Here is a 22,649-nt window from a genome sequence, read left to right on the forward strand (position 1 = left end):
GTACTGTAGGGGATTGGAATGAAATGAAACTGGAAAACAATCCATGCTGATAGGCATGTGGATTCTAATGTCTGCCTGAACAGTGTCATTATGCAGGTACTTAGCTCATTTGATTTTCCTGTGGAGAGAAAAAGCTTGCCTCTGAACCTACTATTATGGATGGAGACCGCAGAGGTTACAAAGATTTAGAGGAAATTATATAACACAAAAATGCAATCAAAAATGGGCTGTATGTGTTTTCCTGCATTCATTTCACATAAAGTGTATTGTAGCTAATTGAAATTATATGATGCTTATTTTTTTAAATGAAGTACAGGGTTGGTCACTAGCCTCCATATGTGAACTTCAAACTACTGTTTAATTCATAAGTTGGCCAGAGGGAAAAAAATCCTACAGCAAGAATAGAAATAGCAATACAAAAGAATATGTATGAAAGGAATAGATGCCATCTTGTTACATTGATGGTACGATCATGCTTAAGTGCTTCTGAACAAAGCTACAAGGACAGAGGTGATCTGTTTATACTTCTGCATGTCTTACCTTCTGCATCTGTTAGTTTCTCCCCTAGCTTGGTCAGCTTGGCTCTTAGCTCTGAAGCCATGATGAACCCCCTTTTCTGTTTGTCAGTCATTAACATGGCTTCAAGAATTTCCTTCTTAGGGTCCTCCTGCTTCATTTGGTTGTGTATGATTGTCAGGAAAGTAGAAAAGTCAAGTTCTCCATTTCTGTCTGAAAAAGAAACCAAAAAACGAGGAATAAGCTGAAACATGCAGAATGTTTTTCACTAATAGAGGCGCATTATCAGTGTTGTGGGGGTAAGAAATCAACTAATCAATGCTATGAGTTGCATTCATGGCTATTTCCACATCTTGCTGTTACTATTTATTGTCTCTAAAATATTCCACTGTATTCTACTCAGTGAAACAGGATCCTAAGACATCGGTCTAACAGCTGCTATTGTTCTTAAGGCACAGAAACTACATAATCTCAAGTCCTTCAGTTTTACTCATTGCTGTGTCTCATTCAGCATGTGTTCTGAGCATTCTTCATAGTCACATCCTCACTAGAACCTTAAATTCTCAACATTATCAGGCCAATTGTTGTCATGTACCTTAAAAGATAATTATTTATCCTTGCCTGTTCTTTAGCAGCTTTTTTTCATCCAGGAAAGTAGGTTTTAAATAGTGAATTTTACTTTCAAGCTTTGAGCACCCTTCCATGCAATGTTATGAGGAAGGATTTTTCTGTCCTTCAGATGACATGTTAAACCAATGACCCATCTGCTTGAGTTGATGATAGCACAGCTGGATGCAAAAGATCCCATGGCAGCTATTGAAAAGAGTAGGGGTCCTTTATTTATATACAAAATTATTCTTATTTACAAAAGATTTACATATTTACAAATAATTACATATGTACATATATGTAAATATACAAATCCATTTACATATATTCATAATTTCCTTTACAATCATGCTAAATTTTCAATTGTATTAGATCCTCACTTCTTTTTCCATAACCATCTAATTTTACTTAATATTGTGTCCAAAATCCATTTACCGTTAAACATAATTTCATTTATTTTTTAATTCCATATAACCCATATAACATAAAATATCTTTTTTATCTATTCTTTTAACATATTCTTTATTTCTGTTCTTATAATAACCACAATTAATCATATCAATGTTTATTGTATCTGCTTCTTTTATATATTTGAAAAAATCTTCTTTACATAGTTTTCCCCATAACTTTTTTTTACTCTTTTACATTTCAAAAACACATGTTCTGTAGTTTCTTCTTCCTGACAATGTAAACATATTCGATCATTTTTCTTTTTATATGACATATTTCCTTTTACTGGCAATTTATCTATTATAGTCTCCACAACAAATCTTGACATTCTGTTTCTGATTACTTCATTTGTTTCTTATTGTTATAACATTTTTTCATATGTTAGAGTTACCATAGGTTTACATAGTAGTGTTTTATCATTACATTCTTAAAACCACTTTTCTTTCTTTTTCTATATTATCAATTTTTATTTTCCATAAAAATGTTTTTCTTGGTAACATTTTATTTCTTCATTTATATACTGTTTTTCTCTTTTACTCTTTTTACCATACCATCCTCAAATTTATCATGCTTATATTTATATAGTTTTACTACTAATCTCATTTTTTTTCAGTTATCCACTTTAACACTTTGTACACGTTTAATGAAGCAACATATACCACTGGGTTAATTAACTCTAAACTTCTTTCCTCTTTATTTACATATAAAACTCCTCTTTTTAGTGGATTTAATCTAGAATCCCATATAAATGAAAACAATATCTGCAATAATTCCTTTCCAAATACTGTTCCTTCTAAAGAAATATATTTGCTTTTATAACAATTCTTGTAATTTTTATTGATTTCTCTCATACAATTCTTGTTCTTTGTCAAAGTGCTTTCTATCATTATGTTCTAAATCTTATAATGTATCATTATCTATTCTGTTATATTTTTCTTTCTCTATTTTCCTCACATCATATTGCCTCTGTAATTTTTTTTTATATTTTTCCTTAAATATCATCCACCATTCAGACCAATTTTTATAAAATATATAGTAATATGATCTCACTATAACTGTATTACTAATCTCTTTCCTTCTTCATTCCATTCTTTCTCGTTTATCCTTTTTATTCCTTTGCTTATATTTATATATTCCTTGTTTCCTTTTATCTCTAGCCATATTGCAAAATGATTAGAAAATCATGTTTCAATTACCTCCCCTTGTATAAGTAAATCTTCTGATACTATAAAATAATCTATTTCAGTTCTATACATAGCCCTTTTGTAAGTCCATGAATTTTTGTCCCAAAGTTTTAATTTATCATATCTTATAACTTCTAACATGTTTCTTATATCAGTTCCTTTCTTTTTAGACTTGCCTCTTAAATCACAATTGAAGTCTCCTGTTATTATAATATTCATATTTATCACTGCATAGTCTAAAATTTGATGAAATAAGCTTTCCGTTTTTTTTACAGTTAGCATAAGTATATGATGTTACAATTCTTATACTTGCTCTTTCCATTTTAAATCTACAATGGTTAATCTTCCCATTTTTGCTAAAGTTACAGCTAATATATTTATTGTATTTCTACAGAATACGGCCATTCCAGGCATCTCTCATTTCCAAAATTCCACATTATCTTTCCTCCCCATATTTTCTCTGTAATCTTTCTTCATTTGTTAAAAATATTGTGTCTTCTAATCTAATTACATCTACAGCACATGTATTACACCACTCCAAAATTCCTACTCTTCTTACTATATTCTTAATACTATTCACATTTATAGAAAGCAGTCTAAAATTTTCATTTTCCCTTTTCATTCGATTTGTGGTTTCATATATTCATAGCTAATTGCTAGGCTACCTTTCTTAATAGGCCATTTTAAGCCTTATCAATTTCCTTCCCAAAGGAGAGAATCAAACATGGTGCCTTGTGTCTGTGCGTCAAACACCTTAACCATTATATTAAACTCTAATCTTTAGTTGTATATAAAGTGTTTTTATCCATTTCTCTTCTTTCTTTCTTTCTTTTGTAATTATCCCTTTAAATTTCCTTTTTCTTTTACCCTTTTAACAATCAAATTCTTTTTTCTCCTTTTATTGCTTCCCAGTATGTTTTCCTTATCTTTTATTTGAAAACCTTCTTCTATGTCCTGTTTATTCAATTTTTCTCATCTAATTTCTCTTCTATTTCTACTTTTTCTAAAATTTCTTCTTTGTTCATTTTCTTCTCTTTCTTTTTCTTTTTTCTTACTGTTATTTTCATGTTTGCAAACCATCCATTAATGTCCAATTTTCTGACATTTTTTGCATCATGTCCCATTCCTTCACAAATGTAACATTTTATTTTGCTACAGTCACTTATCAAATGTCCTTTTCCACAAAAAAAAACATGTTTTGGGTTGTCCCCAGTATTTTATCACACCCCTAGTCCCATCCACATTTAACATACTTGGAATATTTATAATTTTTTTCTTTTTCTTTTTAACACAATATTACAGTGCCAGCCACCAGTCCATTAACTCTTTTTATCATAAACTTTTGTAATGTCTGGTACTTCTTTAAATAAAGCTTTCAAATGTCCTTTAAAAGTCTCTCTTTCTACCTCTATTTGAAATTGTACATGTTATCTTCTTTCTTATTTCCCTGTTAAATGCTTTTATCACATAAAGATTCCATGGGTAACAGTCTTTTTTTTCATATCCTCCATAATAATTTTTCATTGAAAAAAAACAGTCTTACATATAATGTTACAAAATGTCTCTTTGTTAATAAGAACAAATGCTCTTAACTTATGTGCTTTTACACCCAAAAAAGCTATTAATTTGTCCCACACTTCATACCTATCCATTTCTTTGTCTTCTTACTTTGAATCCTTACCACCTACTTCCGTTTTTCATTTTCTTCTGTCTTCTTATTTGCTACTCTGCTTTTGCCTTCTTTTACCTTTTTCCTGCATATGTTTTCTTTTTCATCTCACCACTATTGTTTAGGAGTGTCTCTACATCCACCTTTTGTATTTTCTCCATAATGGTACCACAGGAAACATCTCCTTCATTTTCTGGCTCACTTTGCACCACCATTTCTTTAAGTAAATCATCCCACAACGCTTATGACTGTTGGGTTCCAATTATACATAAAAAAACCCAACAACAAACAAATCATATTTTTAGAAATGACTTGGATGATGGTCCTGGCACTAGCGGTCAACAGAACAGGAAAAGCAGTACTTCATGAACAGAAACGCTAAGGGAAAGAGGTGACTGCTCAAATCATGCATTCATTAATGCTGACCTTAATGACTGGTTACTTAAAGGATGTACATACAATTTTAAACAAGGCAATAACAATAGAAAAATGCATGCAGATACATATAACAACAATTTGAATGTTTTGCATAACCCTGTGTTTAAATTTAAAACTTTAGAAATTGAGATTGCGTACCTTAAAGAATGTGTAAATTTGGGTGTAGTACCAAAGGGTTTATGAATTTGTAAGTACCCAAACAACATTACAGAAGAGACAGTTTTACATAAGGAACTTATTGATATTTTAATTAATGTGGACTTGATATGCTGAGAGCAATGATTAAACATAATGAGCAGGAAATAACACTATTACATACACAAATTGAGGAAATAAATCATGTTATTATTAATTATTTAATGTTTTCAATAGAAGGTGAAAAGGAAAAATATTTGAAAATTAGGTGTAGAACAGATGAACAGTGTAAAGGGTTAATTAATAGAAAATAAAAACAAAAATTAGAATATAAAGATAAAACTAACTACCCTAAACCCAAGGCCAACAGGAAAAGTAGAAATTATGGATATGAAAATATAGGGCAGTTTGAAAACAGTGAACCATATAGAAATGATTGGGGAGAGACTAGCTTTGTAGAAGATGAAAATAATTGGACAGACCCTTTAGAATACCCCCCTCCGAAGATCCGAGAAACTGAAAAACAGAACCCCCCCCAGTTACATGGAAAATGAAAGATGGAGGAGAGCAAAGGAAGGAAGAAGAGGGGGGAGAAGGGGAAGGTATCAAAACAACTAACCCCATCCATATGTGAGATTAATACTAACAATAACTATAAATATTGGTGTAACAATTTTAACATTTTCAATTATAGCAACATAGAACTTACAATAGAGCATTTCAATTTACTTAGAAGGGTTTAAAATTTATTCCACAAAGAAAAGGAAACCTAACAAAAGTATTATTAGATTTTTAAGATGTTAGTTAGGAAAATAAACTTAGAAATAATTATGGCTTCAAATAACAACAAAACCAATAATGAATGTATCAAATAATGTGTATATAATCCACCTCTCCCCAACTAAAAAAATTTGAAATAATTGAAGAGAAAGAGATAAGAAAAGCTTTTCCCAAATGCAAATATAAACCAAATGTAACAAAGGGAGAGAGGGAAGTATTGGATAAAATTAGTAACAGCAATAAAATTAGAGTGATGAGACCTGACAAAGGTGGAGGGGCAGTTATCATGGACACAATTATATCTTCTTCTTTTGGCTGCTCCCGTCAGGGGTCACCACAACAGATCAACTGTTTCCATTTCTTCCTGTCGTCTGCATCTTGCTCTGTCACACCAACCACCTGCATGTCCTCTCTCACCACATCCATAAACCTTATCTTAGGCCTTCCTCTTTTCCTGTTACCTGGCAGCTTCATCCTTAGCTTTTTTTCCCCAATATACTCTGCATCCCTCCTCATCATATGTCCAAACCAATGTAATCTTGCCTCTCTGGCTTTGTCTCCAAACCTTCTAACCTGGGCTGACCCTCTAATATACTTATTCCTAATCCTGTCCATCCTTGTCACACCCAGTGCAAATCTTAACATCTTCAACTCTGCCACGTCAAGCTCTGACGCCTTCCTTTTTGTCAATGCCACTGTCTCCAACCCATATAACATAGCTGGTCTCACTACCGTCTTGTAGACCTTCCCTTTCACTCTTACTGGTACTCGTCTGTCACAAATCACTCCTGACACTCTTCTCCACCCACTACATTCTGCCTGTACTCTCTTCTTCACCTCTCTTCCACACTCACCATTACTGTTAATCCAAAGTATTTAAACTTATCCACCTTCACCACCTCTACTCCCTGCATCCTCACCATTCCTCTATCCTCCCTCTCATTCACACACATATATTCTGTCTTAGTCCTGCTGATCTTTATTCCTCTTCTCTCTAGAGCATATCTCCACCTCTCCAGGGTCTCCTCCACCTGTTCCCTACTCTCACTACATATCATAATGGACACAATTATATATGAAAGGAAAATGTATGATATTTTGGGAGACACCAATAATTACAACAGGGTGTTGAAAAATGAAATACATATTCCCTATCAAAAAATTGATATAGCAATTAATGACATGCTAACAGAATGTTTAATAAGCCTTGATAGCTATAACTATATGCATAATGACAGACCTAAGGTCCCCTCCATTTTTGGTATACCGAAAATACATAAAAATGAATGTGACTCCCCCCCCCCCCCCGAGACCCAGAGTTGCAGCAGAGGGCTCAAAAACTGCCTCCATAACTAAATATTTGGATAGAACATTAACAAAGTTTTGGTTAAATAATAACACGATCATGAGAGATTCATGGGATTTTCTAAGAAGCATTAAGCAAGAAATATATACTAATAACATCATATTTGTCACTATTGACATTGTTAATTTATTTACGAGTATACCCCACGACAAAAGATTAGAACTTTTGAAGAAGCTTTACCACAAAATAAAAATATACAACAAAATAATTTTTTTGTGTGTTTACAGCTAATAGAGTTAGTATTAAGGAACAACAATATACTTTTTAATGGAGAATTCTTCCAACAGAATAAAGGAGTAGCTATGGGGCAGCATGTGCCCCCACATATGCAAACATGGTATTAGCAGCTTGGGAAGAAAAATATATTAACCATTCAGAATATAAGAAATGCTGGGTACTTTATAAAAGATACCTGAACAACATTTGTATTCTGTGGACAGCATCACTAGATAAGCTCAAATAATTTATAGTTTACATAGGAACAACTGCAGATTTTTTAAAGTTTACTTACACATCTTATGACAAAGTAAACTATTTGGATGTAACTATAGAAAAGACACAATATGGATTTAAATCTAAAATATATAGGAAAGAAACATTTTCAAATTCCTATTTACACTACACCAGTGCACATCCATTCCATCAGAAACAAAGTATTATTAAAGGACAATATGTTAGGTGCAGTAGAATGATATCTGAAGAAGATGATTTTATGCAGCAATGTAATTATTTAAAGACCTTTTTTAAAGAGTGGGGATACCCGGAGAGATTAATACAAGAAGTGAAAACTGAAATATTGGAAGGAAGGAAAGATAGATTTAGACCTATATTGGGGGAAAAGACAATAGAAGTTGGAGATCAGACAAACACACAGACAGAGAATAGATATAATAGAGCCTTTATCACAGAATACAATGGAAATATGAACAATGTTAAACAAATTATAGCGAGGGAATGGGATATGTTTACAGCACTTACTGATATAAAAGAAATAGATAAAGCTCCTTTAAGTTACTATATATAAGAAAACACCCAATCTAAAGGAAATTTTGGAAGGAAATGAAAATAGAAAAAAAACCACAATTCAAGTAAAAGAAAAGGCACATTCAAATGTGGGCATGCTCACAATGTCCCTTCATCCTACATAAAGAAGCATTTCATATAAAAAGTAGAAACACAAGTACAGAAGGAAGCAATTACTTCAATTGTAATGCAACAGGCTTGATTTATTTAACACTGTGAGGCATGCAAAGTGTTTTATATAGGAAAAACGGAGATAAAGCTCAGGAGAAGAATATATGAGCACAATTATGATATTCAGATTAAAAATGAAAAAAAAATGCGTTGTATAAGCACACTAAAAATGCACAAAAGCCAAGTTTCTGTTCATTGTCCTGGAGGATGTACAGAAAGATTTAAGGGGAAGGCAATGGGAAACAAAAATAAAATATAGGAAGCTCTGGTGGCAAATTACACTATAAGCCAATAAATTCCCAGGGCTAAATGAAAATAATAGTATTACCCATCTATTGAAGATGAGAGCTGCTAAGCTATAATATGAGAAATACCTACTTAAAGTCCCTAAAAGAGAAGCTATTTACAGGCTGTAGGACTGTGTATATACATACATACCATTTTTTTATTTTTATATTCTTTTGGAGAAAACGAAGTTCATCATTTGTCCACTAGCTGGAGTCATTGCAATACAAACAAGATTTGTATTATCCTCAGCAACATTAGATAGTCTTGAAATGTTATACTTTTAAAATGTTTTATATAATTTTTTATACAAGTGGTTTTAAAAAAACTGTAAAAAAACTGTACGTGTTTACATGAATGTGTTTTACAAAGTGTTTTTATGTCTTTGAATTTTATACAAACAGAGAATGGGTTTATACCGCAAAAAAAAATGTAGATTTATTGCTTTATAAAGGTTTTAATTAATCTAATTAGAGACTTGATCCTATTGGACACATAAAATAATTAGTATATATAAAGGAGGGTGTTTAAATCTTCAAGTGTTATTTGGCAACTGATGAAGTTGATTTGAAATGAAAACACACGTTAATAGTGAGCGTTTATGTGTAGTTCGTTTTTATTATAATAGTGACCTGAAGAGGTTTTTTCATCAACTACTGCAAGCCTCAGTGGTTTTCTCTCTCTCTCAGCCTGCCTGTTTGCTGGTTATTGTAATTATACATCGTTCATTTGCTGATTCATCTCCATCAAACAGGATTCTTTAAAACATTTCCTCAGAATCCTGCACAGATGTTCCTCTCTCGATATTTGCTTTCACTTTCATTTCTTTCACTACTCCATCATCTCCTTTTCTTTCCATCAATCTCCCTGTTTCTCCAGGCCACCTCTGTGGCTGGAATGGAAACAGGAAGAACCCCTGCAAAATGGGTCCCACTCACAACAATGATGAGTAGGGGAAGTTCCCTGATGCCTTGGCCAAATTTCCACTAGTACTATAAATACTCCCTTTGGTCTTCCCCGAAAAGAGGCTAAAAGCCTAGCAGGGCTAATGTGGTCAACAAAGGATAAATAAAAAAATAAAAAATAAATTCAGATCAGTATGATAGGTACCAAAAGGCAAGGAAGACAACGATGTTGGCAGTTACTGAATTGCAGGACTGGGTTTCACAGTAGTTTGGAGCGACATGCATTTGGCTGGCCTGAAACAAGTTCTGCTAGACTGGCCAGGGGGAAAAATCCTTTAGCAAGAGCACATGGTACAGTACGTTACAGCAAAATCAAAGAATATGTATTAAAATGAAACATGCCATCCTATTTTTTTAAACATCTTTATTAAATTATCTCTCAAGACACAGGGAAACATGCATTAACAAAAGAAAACAAACCATATTGACATTTTTTTCCTCTGTACATATATTATACATCACATATCTTTAATTCATTCAGCCTAAAATGCGTTTTTGCATATTTGCAGTTCACACCCATAGCTCATTATAGCGTCTAGACCTTCTTTGAGTTTGGCTTCTTTAACTAAGCAACTTACCAGATAACAATACGCAGTATTAAAAAGTGCAAAGCAAGGAGTTATTAACAAAATCACAGTAATATTGCTAATCTATGATATACTGCAGTAGAGAAATTAATCACTATTTGTTACTTATTATTCATATTTTCATATCTGTGTTCATAATTTCATAACTGAGAGCCCTACATGTTATTAAGGGGTACAGTGTCATTATGCCTTGGTGGACGACAGAGAAATTTATTGTCCATTTATATCATGCTATATGTGAGGTATTGCTAGTTGTTTGTTAGCAATTATGTCCTGTCATTGTTCTCTTGTAAATTGCTTTTCTAGCCTCTCTTCCCAATCTTTTCTAACCTCCTCTGATTAAATTTTTATAGCTGTCATGCAATATTTTATATGCGGTACTAATTATCCCTTTTCTAACAGCAGTTCCTACTTTAGGTTCAAGTAAAAAAATTCTACCAGAGCAGGTCTTTCATGTAAGATTCTCCATCTCTTTCTCTTTACTTATTTTCTGATATAAATCCCTGGTAGGGAATGCAGTCTCTAGCCTGCAGTCCAAATATCTTTTGGGCCTTGTATTACCTTTCCCTCTCTAGTTATTTGCTCCCAATACCTTGATTCCTTTGCTAGTTTTCTTCAGTAAATTCCAGCCCCCTCTTGCCTATTTTCTGTACCCTTACTTGTAGTCATCCATATTAGCTAAAAATGTCCTTTCTCCATTCTCATGTTTGCTTAGTTCTTAGAATTCTTTCTGAATATAATATTCTGTATGGTTGTTATTATTCTCCTTAAGGATCTTCATCCAAAATCCCACTGTACCTTTATTTCTTGAACTCCCCCTGCTTCATTATCATCAATTTACAACCTTCTACCTATGTTATGTATATGAGCCTTAATTGTGTAGCTCAAAATATCTCTTCAAATCAGGTAATTCTAAACCACCTTGCTTTATAGGAAGGATCAACTTATCCCACTTATCTCTTGCCTTCTTCCTCTCCCAGATAAATTCTTCATCTCTTTATTAATTATTCTCCACAACTTCTCATCTGGTTGATCAACATATGCCTGACCTATATTTAAAACTTAAGGGGCTAAAAACATTCTCATTGCTTAAATCTTACTATCCATATCCATAAACAAGAGCTCCAAGTTTTTCACTTTTTGTAGTATCTTTTGTTAGGTCTCTTTCCATATATTCTTAGCTGATATAACAGAAGCCTTTGGATCCATCCTCCTAAATACTTTATCTTATCATGTCCCCATAAATATGGGTACTGCTGAACCAATTCATGTGTTGGTACATAATTTACAGCTATAGCCTTTGTTTTACCTTCATTAATGTTATATTATGTTCATTAATGTTATATATCAGATGGCGCAGTGGTGCAGTGGTAGAGTTGTTGCTTCACAGCAAGAGGTTCGCTGGTTCAATTCTCAGCTGGAAGTGCCTTCTGTGTGGAGTCTGCATGTCCTCCTTGTGTTTGTGTGGGTTTTCTCTGGGTTCTCTGGTTTCCTCCACCATTTCAAAGACATGCATGTGGAGTGTTTCTCCCCGGGCATCTGCTGAAAATTGGCTTTGTTCCAAGTCGGACTTTCCCGTTAAACAAATGCTAAATAAATAAATAAATATCCTGAAAGATTTGAAACTATTTCAAAATGTTCTACAATACTGAGATATCTTTTCTGGATTTATCAGGTACAAATAATATAATTTACAAATACAGCCAACTTTTCATGATTACCATACCAGTTTATATCCTTACATTTCTGAGGTCCTTATTTTATTTGCCAATGGCCGTAAATATAAACCAAATATTTATTTACTATTTCTTTTACATTTGTTTACCGGGATAGTCCAGCTAGACAAGTCCATTTTCAGTGGAGGCCCGGGGAGAAAATCTCCACATGAACAAAAACAGTAATTTAAACATTTATACAGAATGTATTTATACAAGAAAATATATTTATACAAAAAGAAATGGAACTAATTATATAACAGGAGTAAAGATGTATCATTTACACATGGTTAATAGGCAAGAATTTACATAGTAAGGCATTTGAAAAGAGAGGGAAGATAGAGGAAGGACAGTCATAACTTTGGTATGTAGAAAAGAGATCATTTAGGGAAATAGGGTTACACTTTGGTAAGCAGTTTGCAACATTTTGAGGAGTTGCATTGAGGGACGACAAGATTGTTAGTAGTGACAGATCCAATTTTGACTTGACTGTGAAACTATAGGAGTGGTCACTAATAGCAAAGGGGAAAGAGGACACCCTTGTCTGGTTCTTGTGTTCAAATGCAACTTATTAGAGAGGAACCCTCCCACTTTAATTCTTGCTCTGATCCTTCGTATATCCCCCTAATTAACATTATTATCATAATAGGGAATGCAAATGCTTCTGTTTCCCTACTCAAAAACTCCCAGCTTGCGCTATTGAATGCTATATCTGCATCAAGATCTAGTAACAGCAGTTGCATTTTATTATATTCTGCTTCCCTCTGGATCATCATTGTTCTGTTAATATTGTCAAATGTTTGCCTCCCCTCTACAAAATCACATTGATCCATATCTTTCAGTTTTGGCAACACATTTGCTATTCTTTTAGATATATATATATATATATATATATATATAAACACTTTATAATCATGGTTTAAAATTTAAATGGGTATATATATATATATATATATATATATATATATATATATATATATATATATATGTATATATATATATATGAAGCTGGATCTGTTATTTAGGTAAAACAGACACCAGAGCTATCTTCCAAGAAGCTTGTGCTTCACCTCCTTTTATATACTGTTAAATAAAATCTTTCAGATCTTTATCATTTTCTTCCCTCATAACTTCCAAACTTCTGCAAAATGCCATCTGTTCCTGGAGATTTTCCTTCAGATTGATCATATGTCACCAATTGTATGTCATCTCCTTCTATCTTAACTGTTTGTTTTTGAGCCTACTCTACCTCTACCATTGGCACAATTAAGTCTTTCATAAATATTTCCATTTGTGTTCTTTCTTTATTTTCACATGATTTATACAAATTTAAAAAAAATTCGGAAGTCTCTCTAATACCTGTACAGGATCTCTGGCTATTTTTTGTTACAGGCTCTGTAGGATTGCTGACAGCCCTTTTCACTTCCTGTTGCCTAAGACATTGTGCTAAAAGTTTTTGTGCTCTGGCATTATTATCAAAAAGTGTGGTTAAAAGCAATATTTCTAAACTCACACAAATTATACAGATACTTCCATATTTTCTCTTCAGCACTGTATATTTTTGCCTCTTCTTGTTCTGTGAGATTTGCCTTATTCTGTAATACTTTAACCTTTGTCAGCCCATCTAAGTAATTCATATTATGTTTTAATCATATATCTTTCTCATTTATTTCTACCCTATTTTTAAAATCCATTTTGATTTTATCCAACTCACTAACTATAACTTCTGAGGATATTCATGTCTTCTCTAATAACTCTCAAATAATTTCCACTACCCATTCCTTAAATTATTCTCTTTTTAACAGGTAGGTAGGAAAGCACCAGTATTTCATTTTACTTCTTTACCATGAATTTCAGTCTTGTTTTTTATTGATGCATGGTCTGAAATAGTTATTTGATGTGTGTCAAAGATTTCAATTAAATGCAGATTTTCCTGTGAAATATAATTTATATCTAGTCTAGCCCAACTACTGTACCTTGAGGAATAATATGTAAATTAAAGCCCTCAAACAAAACATAAAAAATAATTTTCATAACACCTCTATCCCCTATTAACTTAGAATAACCCACAAAAATGAAGTTTAACATCCAGATAGGAACAATGACTCCAAATCGATAGCTGCACCCACAGGCACTATCTAATCTAAAATTAAGGGTACCCATGCTAAAGCAGTCTGTATTCCCACTTTTACTGTTAGCTGTCTATTTCTTTTCTTATCTATATTATCCTCCCATATGTGAAAAACAGCTTATAAGTTTTCAGAAAATGCTAACTTTTAGCCCTAAGAAAAAGTGCTCTGGCTATCTTTAAATAAAAACTAAATTGTACACTATTCTATTAAATGCATTAAACTATTAAGGCTGCTAGAGAGGCTGTTATCTTTTATTAAATTCCCATAATTTCAAACTTTATTTGTCACTGAGCTGCCTGCCATTGTCCATTTAATTTGGCATTCTCCTAAGCAAAGAATGCTCAGAACTCTCAAGATTAATTGCTTGCCCCTGGAGACAGTTCATCTCCCTGTAAAGTAGTCAGCAATGAATCTTTGTACATTTCACTTAGAAATAGAATGCACAGCTGCCTTCAGCTGCAGATTTCTTGACTCCCACTGAACATTGCTAGTGAAAAAAAGCTAATATCATTGTAGATGTAAAAAATTTGGCATTTTTCATGACTTTCAGCATTTGTGTTATTTTTCAAACCTACATGCTTACAAAAAACACTTGTTTATAGCTTAAGCTAGGGGCATTAATATAGACATTTACTCTTGTAAGAGTAGGAGAAGATATCTTAATTCTACGTATAACATTATCAATGCATGTTTACTTCCCAATCCCACCTCAGCACTCCAAAATCACAGCATATTAACATTACTCTTGCTTTTGTCCAGCTTTTCTTCTGTTGTTATACTGTAAGGCCTATACTTCTAACAAATAAAAAGGTACTTGTTTACTTTAATATCTTTAACACATACAACAGTCACTGAAGAGACTCCCCCCTCATTTAAAATACTCTCAACTAGACACTACGGAAACATGTTTTATTATGTATAATGTGGTTTATATCATGACATGTTTATGCAAATACTAATAAGAACAAAATAGTTTTACTTACATTTACTTTTTTCACCTTTTAGTGTCCATCTAAACATTAATGACATAAAGTGGGGTATATGCTTTACAGTCTACCCAAAGATTTAACATGGTCAACAAAAGTTCAGTCTTTCTCAGCCACTTTTTCTTATAAAGCCATATTTCACAAATGAGATCAATGCTTTATAGCTTGCCATCTATTCACTAATTTCAGTGTTGCTGGTCTTCTTTCTGTTCATCTCTGTTTCACAACACAAAATTCTTGTTCATGTTCAAAGTATTCCTAATTCGTTTAGTCAACTCATATGCTTTTTTCTGTCTCTTAAGTATTTTTCTCTGGCACATTGGTTTCATTGACAAAGCATTGTTTTCAGAAGAATGACAGTCTCATTTTTCTTTGCTGGCTCACTTTTTGCTGGAGAAATGTTTTTGATTCCTTCTTAGCCTGTTCTGCATCAAAAAATGTCTTTGATCCTCCAGGAAAACTATTCTGTAGACAGCAGGACACAACAGCTAGAATCTTACACCTGCCTCTTGACATTCCCTGATTGCTTGGATAAATGTGCTTCTCTTCTGCCTGGTGTACAGTGAATAATCATTTTCCACAAACACTCTGCTATCTTCAATTTTTAATACTTTTCCCTTCTTCAAGAGTTTTGTAAGGATCATCTCTTTCTACTGGAATGATTGCACCTTTAATAATATGGATATTGGCTACTTTCTTATGGCCAGGTTTGGAATATACACTCAATGTGCCTTTCACATAACAAATCCTGCTGTGGAATGTTAGTCCAGTTTCTTATTTGTGGTTTCATGAATTTAATGCAGTCTGTTCCTTCCAGTTACTCTGGTACAGCAGAAAATCTTGGGTTTTCTTTTCTTGCTCTGTTTTCCTATCTACATTTTTTTTGAAATAGTTCTTCTTCAGAAGTCTCAGGCTCAGCCAGTTTTTTCTTCATTTCAACCTCTGATGTTTGGAGTTCTATCATTTCATCTAAATAGCTAGTTAAACCTTCTTCTATTGTTGGGCCTTTTGTTTTTTGAGTTGATATATTCCTTCAGTGTTTCATTTATTTTAATCACCTGTAAGTACATTTGATTTATATTTTCCTCCAAATTACTGGAAGCCTTCTCTTGTACAAAAGTTGAAGCTTGAACTGCTTTTTAGTGAACAGCTGCAGGATTCTTCCCAGTCATTGTTTTCTGTTCACCTTTTCTAGCTGCTTTTCTTTCAGGTTCTTTAAATTTCTTATTTGCTGGCATCCAGGTAGACCATTAACTGGACAGTTACTGAATTTTACTTAAGCTGAGAATATCACTGACTCTTATTTCTCAGTTTCTTTTCCACACTGGGAGAGCTGAAATTAAGCTATTGGTCAGTATGCAGCTATCTTGGAATTCCCTCAAACATGCCATCACATTATAAATATACTGTATGCAAATACTTTGATGATACGTTAAAGCCTAGGTGCTTTTCCCCCAAACATATTTATTAAATTTACACATATGACAAAGGCAATCTTGCATTTATATAAATGAAAAACATACAAAATTATATCACTTTAGTTGCAAACAGTTTACATCACAGACACTATTGAAACAACTGTAGTTGTAAACATTATACATAACTGACAATGACTAGATGGTTTATAAGTGAAACATTATATGGCTCATTCAAATCATGCCTCTTAAACTTCATTCCTACTCTGCATATATTGTTCCCACAATTCCCATTTTTTTCCTATGTAGGTTGCTTCTTCCCTTTTCTAAAGATCCCAATTCCAGTTGTTTTATCTCTGTTACTATATTCACTACTTCTAATAAAGTTAGTCTAGACTTTGATTTCCCTTTTCTAGTAATTGTTTTTCTGGTAGCCACCATAATTAGACTCAGCAAGGCTTTACTGTGTCTAGGCAATTCCAATTCTGTAGAATAACTAAATATTCTCCCCAGTCAGTCTAATCTGCTCACCCAGCATCTCTGACAGAGTGGCTTGCAGGGAATCCCAAAAGTCTGCCAGTGCATTACAATCCCCAAAAATGTTCCCAGCTACCTCTTTCTTGCTCGTCACACCTCCAACATTTGCTATCTACCTGAGGAAAAATTATTTGGCATCTACTTGGGTTATAAAATCACTTCCAGGCAAAGATCCTAAATCTTCTAAACTTTGTTGCATATTTGGGAGATATACATATACCCCCCCCCATTATATCTTTGTGAAATGCTTATCCAGTCTCTCTTCCCAATCCTTTCTAAGCTCCTCTGATTGATTCTTATAATTATCATGCAATATGCTATATGCTTTACTAATTATTCCTTTTTTAATGGCAGCTTCTGTTCTAGATTCTATTAAAAACTCTACCAGTGCTGGTCTTTCATTTAGGAGCCCCCTATTTCTTTCAAAACTTAAGTGCTTTTGAACAAAACTACAGGACAGAAATGATCTTTTTATACTTTTTAATGTGTTAACTTCTGCATCTATTAACGTCTCCCCTATCTTGATTAGCTCTCAGCTCTGAAGCCACGATGAATCCCCTTTTCTGTTTGTCAGCCATGTTACAGTCTCAACAAGCAGTCATTACTTTGGAACATATCAATATATACATTATTACAGACACCCAGTTCAAGACCATTCAGAGCACTCCATTATTTCAGGGTTTTAATGCCTATCATGTATTCAGGCACACTGCATTAGGTGAAGGCACTAAAGGCAGAGGTGACTCCATATTAAAAAAAAACACTTCCCGACTTGTTAGACAAGATAACAATCTGTTACCTTTCTACATCCAATTTATCATTAGCAAGATGCCTAATGACATCATGACTAACTATAGGAGCCCCTCTTTATCTCCCTCAGTCCATGATGCCTAACTAACTAGTATGGAGTTCCTATGCATTAAGCCAAACACCATTCTTCTAGAGAACTTTAACTACCTCTCCATTAATTGGGAGACATACACATCTCCTAACATGCATGCCCAGAGATTTCCAGATTTCATCAATGCAAAAATCTCTTGATTAGGTAGTCCACACTCCAACCAGGGGTGATAAAATCCTAGACTTTGTCCTCACTAGTATAGTACAGCTCTGTACCAATTTTAACTCCTCTCTTGTCAAATTGGACTACAAATCAATTACATTCACCTCAAGACTGAAGCCAGATGCACTCTACAATACCTCAGTATTCAGAGATTATGCCAAAGCTAATCTACTGAAACTGACAGATGACCTGGCTAAATTCAACATCCCCTTCTGAATCAGTGACTTATGGCAAATATTTTGCTGCCAAATTATATGCACATGTGTGAATCATTGCATAGATACATCTGTCCTTTGAAAAAAAGTACAATGCCAAATTCAAAACTAACCCCCCCCCCCCCATGGTGGAACCCAAATAAAAGCAAACTCTTTAATAAAATAAAAATAAAAAAGTCAGGACCTCTAGGATGGCTGCTTACTAATAAAAAGCTTCATTTCAGCTCTCCCAGTGTGACAAAAGAAACTGAGAGACTGGGTCTAGTAATTATGCCAGCTTTAGTAAAATTCAGTTATTGGCTAGTAAGCACACCACCTAGATATCAGCAAAGAAGAAACTTAGAGAGCCTGAAAAAAGTCAACTAGAAAGGATAAAAAGAAATCACTGACTGGAAAGAATCCTGTAGCTGTTCAGCAAACAGCAGTTCAAGCTTCAGCTTTGCTAGAACAGATGGCTTCCAGTAACTTTGAGGAAAAAATGTACTCATAGCTAATAACAAATAAATTAAACATTGATGGGGTATATCAACTCAAATAATAAAAGGCTGAGAAAAACTGAAGAAGGAAGCTTTATGCAGCTCTTCAGATGAACTGATAAAACTGCAAAACTCAGAGGTTGAAATGAAGAAAAGGCTGTCCAAGTATGAGACTTATCAAGCAGAGCCGTTTCAAAAATGGTAGAGTTAGAGGACAGACCATGCAGAGAAAACCAGATATTTTCTGCTGTACCAGAGAAGCTAGAAGGAACAGACTGTATTAATTTTATGAAAGCACAAATAAGCAACTGGACTGGTATTCTGTTCTTCTGTTCCCATGGAGATAAGATCACTACAAGTGCAGACAATAAACCATTTGAGTTCTGAATGTTGTTTACTGAGGGAAAAGTAAAACTGAAAGGTACAGGGGCAAGCAGCTTAGTAAAAATAAAGTTTGAAATTATTGGAAGTGAAGAAGAGATAGCAGCCTCCCTGGTATTTAACTACTTCAATGCATGTACTACAATAATGTATAAATTAGTTTTCTTTAATGATAGGTAGTACACTTTCTCTTAAGGCTAAAAGTTAATATTTTCTGAAAGCATATAAGCTGTTTTTTACATCTGGAAGGGGAAGAGAGATGTGAAAAGAACAGACAACAATTAGTCTAAGTAGGAGCACAGGCTGTAACATGTGATTTAGTATGGATAACCTTAATTTTAGATTAGGTAATGCCTGTATGTGCAATTGTTGATTTGGGACAATTGTTTCTATCAGAAGGGTTAAACTTAATTATTTGAAGATCTACATAGGTTTGTGTATTTCTTTTAAGTTAATATATCATGGGGGTGTTCTGAGAGTGAGTTTTCTGAGGGTTTTCATTAAAACAAACAAGTCTTGAAAATGTGACATATATTCAAATGGAGATGGCAAGAACAGCTGTATAAAAGATCAACCTACCAAACATCAGTGGGCACATGTAACACAAAAGTTGGAAATAGACGTTTAAAAAAGCTGTTGTATAATAAATGGGGATAATAACTGATCATAATATGGTCTGGTCACATATATAGACAAAAGGTAAGAGAATTGAATTATATTAATAAATGCATATTGCAAAAAACAATGCTTCAGGAGACACTTTTGGAAAGAAAATGTGCATGTAAATTTGAAAAATAAATGATTTCAGGATGGATATTCAGCAGAATATCAGAGACAAAGGAAAAGGGGGATACTTATGCTAATTGCTAGAGGAGCTTCAATAGTGACAGAAGAGGAAAAAGATAATAATGGTAGATTTGCGGTAATAAGGGGCTATTGGCAACAGAGGAGGATTATATTGGCATGTATTTATATTACACCTAAAACTGCTATTATGGAGTTTAAAAAATTGGGGAAAAATAATCAGCTTTCAGCAGGGAATGTAAATTACAGGGGGGAATGGAACTTGATTTGCAACAGTGAGGCTGCATCTAGGGGACCTAGAAGGTCAAATATAACACAATAACGTAGAATATTTGATATGGAAGATATGAATTCAGTGGGAGGAACTCTGAGAGAATTTAAATATTATGCCCAAGGTACAATAACTGGGCTTGACTAGACAGGAATAATATTTCACAGGAACATGTGTATTTAATTAAAAGCTTCAACATACATTCAATAACAATTTCATATCATGCACCAATAAAAACTATGATAAAAATACGGGGTAATGAAGTAAAAATGAGACACTGGAACTTCCCCACTTACCTGTTTAAAAGAGAGGAATTTAAGGAATGGGTAATAGAAATTGAGAGTTATTAGGGAAGACAGAAATTTCTTCAGAAGTTTTAGTTAGTGAGTGGAATAAAATGGAACTGGAGTTTAAAAATAGGGTATAAATAAAAGGAATTATTTAGAGGGGCTGACAAAGATTAAAATATTGCAGAATAATGACAATCTCACAGAACAAGAAGAGGCACTACTGCAGAGTGCTAAAGAGAAAATAAGGGTGTCTCTAGATAATATGCATGAGTTTAAAAAGACTGCTGTTAAGCAACTGTTTCTTGAAAATAACCTCAGAACACAAAAACTTTTAGCACAATGACTTGGGCAACAGAAAGTAGAAACGGTTGTTGCCAAACTTAGGGAGCCTATAACAAGAAAATAACCAAGAGACATATAGAGGTATTAGAGATATTTCTGAAATGTTATAAAAAAGTTGCATAAAGCAGAGAAATGTGGAAATCAAAAAAGAGCACAAATGGAAATATTTATGGAAGACTTCAGCATGAGGCTCAACAATTAACAGATAAGATAGCAGGAGATGAGGTAAAAAATGGTGATGTATAAACAATTTGCAGGAAAATATCTGGGAATAGAAGATATTCCTGTAGAAGTTTGGAAGTTAGGAGGGAAGAAACTGATAACGGTCTGGAAGGTTCTGTTTAACAGTATTTTAAAAGGAGGGGAAGCACCAACATCCTGGAAGAAAGCTGTAGTGGCTGTCATACCTAAACACTGTAAAGACCCATCAGACCCAGTTTCATATAGTCTCATTTCAATTTTAAACCATGATTATGAAGTGTTTGATTACATATTAGCTAAAAGAATGGCAATGTTTTTTTCCAAAATCGATAGATATGGATCAGTGTGGTTTATTGGGGGGGGGGGGCAAACATTTAACAACTTAAATTCAACAATGATGATCCAGAGGGATACAGAATGTAAAACAAATACTGGTGTTGCTGGTGGGTCATCATGCAAAGAAAGCATTCAACAAAGCAAGCTGGGATTTTTTAGAGTATGGCAATGGAAGCATTTGCATTCCCTGATATAAAAATAAGGTTAATTGTAAGGATATATGAAGGACTGGAAGCAAGAATTAATGTGGGTGGGTTCATCTTTGATAAGTTGTGTCTGAAAAGAGGAGCCAGGCAGGACTGTCATTGTCCCCATTTGTCATTTGCTTTATATTTAGAGCTATTGGCAAAGAAAATAAGGGAATCAGAACATCAAGGAGATAATTAATATGATAATCTAGAAAAGTTGGCTTTATTTGCAGACACTATTATTTTGTACTTAATAATACCAGAAAAGGCTATCTCAGTGCTGTAGAACATTTTGAGACAGTTTCTAGTCTTTTCAGGATATAAAATTAATGAAGATAAAACAAAGGTTATATGTACCCATACATGAACTGGTTCAGCAATACCCACATTTATAAGGACACAACAGAATGAGGTTTTTAGAAGTATGGATTGAAAAGACTTCTGCTGTGGCAGCTAAGGATATATAGGAAGAGACTAAACAAAAGGTAATACAAAAACTGAGAATGTGAATGCTGTTCTTTATAGATATGGATAATTAAGATATAAGCAGAGAAAATGCTTTTAGTCCATTTACAGGGCAGGCATATTTTTATCAATCCGTGGAGAAGTTGTGGATAATACTTAATAAAGAATTGAAGGAATTTATCTGGGAGGGGAAGATGACAAGGGTAAAGTGGGATAAGCTGATCCTTCCAATAGAAGAAGGTGATTTAGGATTATCTGATTTGAAGGGATATTTTAGAGTTACATGGATAAGGCTCATATACATAACATAAGCAGAAAGCTATAATTCAAAGTGGAAAGGGATGATGATGAAACAAAGGAAATTCAAGAAATAAGGAGCCATACAGAAAATTATATTCATAAAGTAGAAGAAAGTATTCTAAATACTAAGCCAACATGAGCATGGAGAAAGGAGATCTTGCCAATAGAGATGACTACAATTGGGGATGCAAAGAATAGGCAAGAGGGGTCTGGAATCTGCAGGAGAAAACTGGCAAATGAACCGAGGTACTGGGAATAAATAACTAGGGGGGGGAAGGTAATACATGGGATGTGGCTAAGAAGTCATTTGGAATGCAGGCTGGAGATGATCTTCCCTACCAGGGATTGATGTCA

General features: G+C 33.7%; 1 protein-coding gene across 2 annotated transcripts in view; it reads right to left on the reverse strand.

Annotated features, from left to right (window-relative positions):
* Window positions 1-22,649, reverse strand: part of CALML4 (calmodulin like 4) — a 168,131-nt gene that overhangs the window by 32,939 nt on the left and 112,543 nt on the right. For both annotated transcript variants that reach the window (XM_044077892.1, XM_044077891.1), the window contains one exon: window positions 541-729. In XM_044077892.1, the coding sequence (XP_043933827.1) occupies window positions 541-729 (189 nt within the window). The remainder of the gene's footprint in view (window positions 1-540; window positions 730-22,649) is intronic.

Source organism: Protopterus annectens, chromosome 7.part0 (genome assembly GCF_019279795.1).
Source record: "Protopterus annectens isolate FY-2018-M chromosome 7.part0, PAN1.0, whole genome shotgun sequence".
In the NCBI taxonomy this organism is placed as follows: Eukaryota; Metazoa; Chordata; order Ceratodontiformes; family Protopteridae; genus Protopterus; species Protopterus annectens.